The following is a 7,730-nucleotide window of genomic DNA, read 5'->3' on the forward strand; positions in this document are numbered from 1 at the left end:
ACACACACTCGCCACTCCCCCCCGCCCCCCCCACCCCCCACCCACCACCACCACCACCACCACAGCCAATCGCACCACATACAAACAGATGGCTACATCACAGTCTGCGCACACACCATCGCGCCGCCTCAAGCCGGCTACGTCCACATCGCAGCCGTGGGCTGATGTGGAAGCAAGGCTCCACGCCCGCGCCCACACCAGAAGAACGCAGCTTCTTGGATCCGAGGCTGCTCGTGACAGGCAGGATGCCGCCGCCGATGGCGCTCTACTTACAAGTCAAGAGCGGCAAGCTGCTGCCCTGCTCCAGGCTCAGCGCTCTGCCGCTGAATCGCTCGACATCGGCGCCGAAACCCTCGCCGAGCTCCACGCCCAGCGCGCAGTCCTCGCCCGCGCTGCCCGCAATCTCGATCGTATCGACGAGCACACTCACGAGTCACGCCGTCTGCTCAACACCATCGGCTCGTGGTTTGGTGGCATCAAGAACATGTTTGTTCGCCGCCGCAAGCCGCTCGCCCGCCCGGATCGCCCGCCTCTCGCCACCATCGATCCCATTGCCTCTCCCGCCGGCTCGACCCGGGCCGCTGCCGGCTCTTCCCACCAAGCTCCGCTAGGAACATCAGCTGGCACAGCTGACGACGACCTTGACTCACTCGCAGCTTCGATCGCTGGCATGAAGGCGATGGCCCTCGAGATGAACACTGAGCTCGATGATCAGAACAAGCTCCTCGACGACATCGCCTACGGCGTCGACGCCGTCAGTCCCAAGATCCGCAACTGCACCCGGCGTGCCATCCGCTACACCTGAACATGACCAACACCACACAAAGGCACATCACATCGTCAGCACACATCAGCACGAAGCACATCATCGTCGCATGACCTGCGCCAAACGCCTCGATCATTGTCCCACACAGGCATCCCTCCCGAAACCACCGACATGCCCGCATCAACAACCACAGCAACGGCACCACCTGCACCACCTGCACCACCACCATCGCCACCATCGCCACCATCCCCCCCCTTTCCCTCATCTCCCTCCCCATGCCCTTGAAGGTGCGGGAGCCAACATCAGTCGCCCATTCACTGATCAATCACTGCCACCCTCCTCCCCCCCTCTCCGACCCTCCCCACCCGTCTCTCCTCGCACTACCACATCGGCATGCCTACTGACAACGTACAGGTACTTCTACGCATTAGGCCACTTGCTAGCGCATGCGGTAGCACCCTGACGGTGAGTGGAGAGCCTGCCCGTCTTCCTGGTGAAGACAAAGCGATTCAAACTTTTGCAAAGTCCGTTACCCTCCGCCTCGCCCTCCCGGGCACCGTCATACCGCCATCGCCTCTGGCTCTGACTCCTGGTGTGGGTACTACTCAGGCTTCCGACTCGCCTGCACGACCCGCTGTCAGGCCTTCAACTCCTGCTCGTCGCCGCGGTCATCGGAGGACGCTGTCGACTCCGACAAGGCTGCCTTCCTCCCCGCCGCCGGGCATCTCCGGGCCGCTCCCGGCGCAGCGTCAGACGCCAAGGATGTCGCGCACGGCGCGGGCCTTTGAGTTTGACGCTGTCCTCGATGAGAACGCCTCGCAAGACAATGTTTACTCCCTTGTTGCCCCGTATGTCGCCTCGGTTGTCCGCGATGGCTTCAACGCCACCGTCATGGCTTACGGCCAGACCGGTTCTGGCAAGACCCACACCATGATGGGCTCGTCGGCCGCTCCGGGCGTCATCCCACGCGCCATCGACGCGCTCTACGCCCTCATCGAGCAGAGCCCCGAGACAACCTTTATGCTCGACGTCTCGTTTGTCGAGCTTTACAACGAGAACTTTTTCGATCTGCTCCACCCAGATGGGCCCGAGGCCGCGGCGGCGTCGGGCGACAAGATCGCTGTCCGTGAGGCTGCCGACAAGTCGACCTTCCTCGCTGTCCGCGATGCATCGGGCCGCTGGGCGGGCAAGTTGCGGACTCCTGTTGCCTCACGCGAGCAGCTCCTCCAGCTGCTCCACGACGGCATGGCCCGCCGGCGGGTCATGTCCACGCTCATGAACTCGTCGTCATCGCGCTCGCACGCCCTCTTCTCCATCTACGTCGAGTCGTCCGGCCCGGCTGGTGCCCGTGCCGCCACCCTCCATCTAGTGGACCTAGCCGGAGCCGAGAGCATCAAGGCCTCCGGCGTGACGGGTGTCCACGCTAAGGAGGCGACGTCGATCAACAAGTCTCTCTCTGCTCTTGGCGACGTTCTCGCGCACCTCTCAACCGCCCGCCGCACGTCGTCCTCGGCGCCTTACCGCAACTCGCCGCTCACCTTTTTCCTCCGCGACTCGCTCGGCGGCTCGGCCAAGACCCTGCTCATTGCCACCGTCCGCCAGGAACTCGCGTGCGGGCCGCAGACCAAGTCGGTCCTGGTCTGGGCCGCCCGCGCCCGCCAAATCTGCAACAAGCCCGTGGTCCATGCTCAGGGCGCCGGCGACTCGCGGATCCGGGCGCTCGAGGCGCAGCTTGCCCGCAACAACGCTCGCGCTGCCGAGCGCATCTCGCAGCTCGAAGCACTCCTCGCGTCGCGGCCCGACCCGGACGCCTCGTTCAACATGTCGTTTACCGCCTCGCTCGACGAGCTCGAGGCCGAGAAGCAGCGCGAGGCCGCCGAACGCGAGGCCCTCGAGGCAAAGCTTGCCTTTCTCATCAACGCCCACAACGATGAGCGTGCCGCCCAGGATGCACGTGTCGCCTCGCTCGAGGCCAAGCTCTCGGCAACCGCTTCCGACCTGAAGACCTCGGAGCAGCGAACGGCCGAGGCGCTTGCTAATCTTGAGGCTGTCACCGCCTCGCTCAACATCAACAAGGCCGAGGCCGAGGACCATGCCGCCAAGATCCAGGCGCTCACTCGCCAGTGGTGCGACCACTCGCGCCTGGCCCAGAAGGAGAGCGCGTCGCTCAAGGCTCGCCTCAAGCGTGAGCACAAGAAGCGCAGAGCCGCCGAGGCCGCCGCTGCTGCCGCCGCCGCCTCCAACGACACCCTTGCAGCCGAGCTGGCCACTCTCCGCGGCCAGCTCTCCGAGGCGAACGCCCAGGTGAGCTCGGCGTTTGGCCAGATCTCGCGGCTGCTCGTGAGCGCCAACAAGGCGCAGGCATCCAAGGACTCCCGCATTGCTGAGCTTGAAGCGCTCAACGCCCGCCTCGAGGCCCAGCTCTCGTCCAAGGACGTGCCTAGCTCGACGCCTGCCCGTCCGCGCTACCCGCTCGCCGAAGTCAATTGACGCCGTTTACCTTGCACATCGCCGCCGCTGCCTCAGGCGTCAGCCCGGCTAGCTCGGTGAGAACCTCCATCGTGGCGCCGCTGTACCGTGGCCGCGACGGGAGCGTCATCCGGACCTTGTGGCCTGCGGGGGGAGCCGCGGCGTCACGGGCCGCAAGCGTCGGCGCAGGCAGCGGCATGACCGCCTGCGGCTCGTCGCCGAACCGGCCGCCCGGTGGGTTGGCGACAACCTCGTTGAGCGGCACCACTCGCGAGACGCACGCGTCCGAGCCGGCAAACACGGCGTCCCATTCGGCGGCGGTCCGCGAGGCAAACGCCGAGGTGAGCGCCGCCCGGAGCGCCGGCCAGCTCTTGGCCTTGTATTGCGCAGCTGGCTCAACGTCGAGGCCGAGCAGCGCGACGGCTTCGGCAAAGAACTTGGGCTCGATTGCGCCGAGTGCCATGTACTCTCCGTCAGCGGTTTGGTAGGTGTCGTAAAACGGGGCCCCCGAGTCAAGAAGATTAGTGCCCGGGCGCGACGGCGCGTACCCACCGGCCTGCGCCATGGCGTAGAGGAACGAGCCGATGTACGCCGAACCACTGACCATGTTCGCGTCAACAATCGAGCCGGCTCCGGTCCCACCGGGCGCATCGCGGGCATGCAGCGCGAGGACGATGCCAAACGCGCACGAGAACGCACCGCCGGCCATGTCGCCGAGCAAGTTGATGGGCGGCGTGGGGGGGGTTGGATGCGGCAGGGCACGGGCAAAGCATGAGAGCAAGCCGGTTGCGGCCACGTAGTTGATGTCGTGCCCGGCAGCCGTCGCTTCCTCCCCAACCTGCCCGTAGCCGGTCATCCGCGCGTAGACTAGCCGCGGATTGACCTCTTCACCCATCAGCACTTCTGGCCCGAGCCCTAGCGACTCCATCACACCAGCACGGAACGGCTCGATGACCACGTCCGCGCTCTGCGCCAGCGCCTTGAACGCTTCCACCTGCTTCGGCACCTTGAGATCGAGGACCACCGACTCTTTACCGCGCGACGTCAGCGTTGTCCCCATGTGTGGCTCGTGATCGATTGCGTCCGTCTCACCCGCCCGACTGCTCCCGCTTCCCGTCCCGTCGCCGTCGCCTGCATCGCCCGTCGTCTGTGCCGCAGCCGCCGGCGGCCGATCAATGCGGATGACTCGGGCGCCAAAGTCGGCCAGGACCATGCCGGCCATTGGCGCAGCCGCCAGCCCCTCCAGCTCGAGCACAGTGACGCCGGCCAGCGGCTGGGCCCGCGCCTCCCACCCCCCACCGCCTTCGCCTGCATCCGCTGCGACACTGCCGGCACAGACACCGCTGCTGGCGCGCACAGACTGCGCCAAGCCTCCCCATCCGGCTCCCCGCATGGCGAGTCGGACGGTCTTTCGCGAGAAGGCAACCAACATGCCTTGGAATAAAGTCAAGTGTGCTACTCCGACACGCCGCCGCGTGCTGGACGGCTCGGCGGCAACACACGGGTTTACTGCTGCGCCTTGAGCGCGTCGGCTTGCAGGCTCATTGAGGTCTCGTGGACAGCCTCGGCGGCCGCTGTGGCTGCAGCTGTTGCGACCGGGGCAGGCGCGGTTGTGTCGCCAGACTCACTGGAGCCGGCGTCGCTGCGCGTTGGTGCGGTGCCGTTCGCGCTACCGCCGGGCTGCTGCTGGTGTGCCAGATGAGCACGGGCTTGGGCCATGGCGACGGCCTGGGCCTGGGCCTGGGCCGTAAACTGGGCCTGATGCTGGTGCATCATGTGCTGCTGGAACGACCAGAGCGACATGGCCTGGTTGGCGGCCTGGATGGCTTGCGAGGCGTGCGCCGAGGCGCTGGCCATGGTAGCCGCGGGTTCCTCGGCTGCGGGCTGGGACTGCTGCTGGGGCTGCTGCTGCTGCTGCTGCTGCTGCTGCTGCTGCTGCTGCTGCTGCTGCTGCTGCTGCTGCTGCTGAGGCTGCTGAGTGGCAGTCTTGTCGTTGCTGCCGTCTGCGGCGACAGGCTGCTGGGCAGCAGGCGGCTGGGCCTGGGCCTGACCGGGAGCAGCCTGTACATGGTACATGTGCGAGTATGCCGACTGGACGTAGTGCTGGGCCTGCAGGACCTGGACGTGTGCTGAGGTTGCGGTGCGGGCCTGGCGCTGGGCCACGTCGTTCATCCACATCTGGCGTTCGGCGGCGTCGGGCCCGTCCCATGCGCCCATCTCCGACTCGGCGAGCTGGAGGTAGTGCCGGTAGTAGGCGTGCTCCAAGGCAGTTTGGAGCATCATGCCGTTGGCCGAGGCCAGCGCCAGGGCATAGAGGCCGAGATCCTGCGTAATTGCTGCTGCTGCTGCTGCTGCTGCTGCTGAGGCTGCTGAGTGGCAGTCTTGTCGTTGCTGCCGTCTGCGGCGACAGGCTGCTGGGCAGCAGGCGGCTGGGCCTGGGCCTGACCGGGAGCAGCCTGTACATGGTACATGTGCGAGTATGCCGACTGGACGTAGTGCTGGGCCTGCAGGACCTGGACGTGTGCTGAGGTTGCGGTGCGGGCCTGGCGCTGGGCCACGTCGTTCATCCACATCTGGCGTTCGGCGGCGTCGGGCCCGTCCCATGCGCCCATCTCCGACTCGGCGAGCTGGAGGTAGTGCCGGTAGTAGGCGTGCTCCAAGGCAGTTTGGAGCATCATGCCGTTGGCCGAGGCCAGCGCCAGGGCATAGTTGTGGATGACGGCGAAAAAGGTAGCTGAGCCCGGCTGGCCCTGCACGCTGGCGGTCGGTGGCGGATAGCCCGCCGCCGCCGCCGCCGCCGATGCCGCCATCATGGCTTCCTCCGACGAGCCGGTCGACGAGACCGAGCCCATCGACGACGACCGATCACGGGTGCCTGTGAGCCCGCCGCCGCCCATGTAGTATCCGCCGCCACCTCCTGCCATCATGTCGGGCGCCATCATGCCGGGCCCCGCCATGCCGGCCATCGGCGGCGGGTACGAGTAGAACACAGCGCCGCCGCCGCGCTGATGCGGGACGCCCGGGTAGCCGTACGGAGGAGGATAGTACTGCGCACCGCCGTGGCCGTGTCCGTGGCCGTGGCCGCGGCCGGGGCCTGCGCTGTACCGGCTCCCGCCCGAGCCGCGGCGCCGCGGCTGCCGCCGCGGCCGGGCCATGGCCACGTTGATGACCGCCCCGTTGAGCTGCGACTTGTCGAGCGCGGCGATGGCTGTGGCGCACGACGCCGGCGAGCGGAACTCGACAAAGCCAAAGCCACGCGACGAGCCGTCGGTGTCGTACACCACCGTGGCCTTGATCACCTCTCCGTGCGCTGCAAAGTGGTGGCGCAGGTTGTACTCGTTGGTTGCCGGATCCAGATGCGCCACATACAGCGTCTTGTTAGGCGGCCGCGTGGGATCAAACGGCTCCGGCTCCGACTCGGCCCGGTGCCGCCGCCCGCTGCCGGCGCTGCTTGCCCGCGGCTGCGCCCACGAAACGTGTAGGATCGAGTCGTGGATGACAAAGTCGTTGGTGAGCACGTCGCGCGCAAGGACCGCGTCGTCAAACGAGGCAAACTTGACAAAGCAAAATCCGCGCGATGCGCCGGTCACCGCGTCCCGCTTCAGCGCCAGCGACACAATCCGCGGCACCACCGCGGCCTGGAGCGTGTCAAACAGCTCGTCCTCACCCACAGCCACCGGAATCTTCGACACAAAGAGCGTGTCCTTGGACTCGGAGTGCCCCGTCCGCGTCTGCCGCTCGCGAATAACCGGTGCCGGCCCGGCCAGCGCCGCCTCCTGCCCGGCCCGCGTCTCAAACATCACAAATCCGTAGCCACGGCAGAGGCCCGACTCGGAGTCGCGAACCACGTTGCATCCGACCACGTTGCCAAATGACGCAAACGCTTGGCGGACCTCGTCCTCAGTCACGGCCGACACTAGATCGCCCACAAAGATCTTGTACGTCCGCGCCGGCCTTGGCCGCGCTTCGCGCTCCGCACGCCCATTGCTGGCTCCCTCGCTGCTCCCGGTTGCAAGCCCGTTGCCACTGCTCGCCACACCCGCACCTCCTGCACCGGACCCGGGTGCACCGGCCTCGACTCCACCAGCTTCAGCTGCTCCGGCCGCTTCTGCCATTTCCGCCATCCCCGTCATCCCCGTCGGTGTCTGCCCAGCTGGCGGACTTGAAGTCGCTGTCGCCATCACCTGTGTTGTCCTCGTCGCTGTTGCGTCTGCGCTGCCTCTCACACTCGAAGCCCACCTGCGTGGCACAGCCTACCCACCCACCAGCATGAAGAGAGAGAGAGAGAGAGAGAGAGTGTGTGTGTGTGTGTGAGTGTGAGTGTGCGTGGTTATGTATGGACCACAAATAGCCACCGAGTCGAGACGACGACCACCACAAACAGTCTCAGGTCGCACCGCAACGCATAGCAGACCCGACGGAAAGTGTTCGTGACGCGACAGGAGGGGGGAGGGGGGGGAGGGGGAGGGTGGGGAAGGGTAGGGTAGTTGAACTA

The 7,730-nt window shown here is 66.5% G+C and overlaps 4 protein-coding genes across 4 annotated transcripts; 2 read left to right on the forward strand and 2 right to left on the reverse strand.

Moving 5' to 3' along the window:
• Positions 1–45: 45 nt before the first annotated feature.
• Positions 46–805, forward strand: AMSG_07424 (uncharacterized protein; the record flags this gene model as incomplete). Its single annotated transcript, XM_013900476.1, has 2 exons — positions 46–275; positions 308–805. The coding sequence occupies exons 1-2, from the start codon at positions 165–167 to the stop codon at positions 803–805; spliced, it is 609 nt and encodes a 202-aa protein (XP_013755930.1). The 5' UTR covers positions 46–164.
• Positions 806–1,528: 723 nt separating this feature from the next.
• On the forward strand, positions 1,529–3,256 carry AMSG_07425 (uncharacterized protein; the record flags this gene model as incomplete). The annotated part of the gene is made up of 1 exon (XM_013900477.1): positions 1,529–3,256. One exon carries the CDS (start codon positions 1,529–1,531, stop codon positions 3,254–3,256), a length of 1,728 nt encoding a protein of 575 aa, XP_013755931.1.
• A 32-nt stretch (positions 3,257–3,288) lies between these two features.
• On the reverse strand, positions 3,289–4,667 carry AMSG_07426 (uncharacterized protein; the record flags this gene model as incomplete). The annotated part of the gene is made up of 2 exons (XM_013900478.1): positions 3,289–3,304; positions 3,343–4,667. The coding sequence occupies 2 exons, from the start codon at positions 4,665–4,667 to the stop codon at positions 3,289–3,291; spliced, it is 1,341 nt and encodes a 446-aa protein (XP_013755932.1).
• A 55-nt stretch (positions 4,668–4,722) lies between these two features.
• On the reverse strand, positions 4,723–7,381 carry AMSG_07427 (uncharacterized protein). Its single transcript, XM_013900479.1, has 2 exons — positions 5,644–7,381; positions 4,723–5,560 (listed from the first exon to the last, which is right to left on the reverse strand). The coding sequence occupies exons 1-2, from the start codon at positions 7,366–7,368 to the stop codon at positions 4,742–4,744; spliced, it is 2,544 nt and encodes an 847-aa protein (XP_013755933.1). The 5' UTR covers positions 7,369–7,381; the 3' UTR covers positions 4,723–4,741.
• Between the last annotated feature and the right edge of the window lie 349 nt (positions 7,382–7,730).

Source organism: Thecamonas trahens (genome assembly GCF_000142905.1).
Source record: "Thecamonas trahens ATCC 50062 unplaced genomic scaffold supercont1.36, whole genome shotgun sequence".
NCBI lineage: Eukaryota > Apusomonadida > Apusomonadidae > Thecamonas > Thecamonas trahens.

Coding starts and splice junctions, on each gene's coding strand:
- AMSG_07427 (XM_013900479.1), bottom strand. CDS start 7,368: ATGACGGGGATGGCGGAAATGGCAGAAGCGGCCGGAGCAGCTGAAGCT. Junction 5,561..5,643: donor CGCCTGCTGCCCAGCAGCCT/GTCGCCGCAGAC, acceptor GCAATTACGCAG/GATCTCGGCCTCTATGCCCT.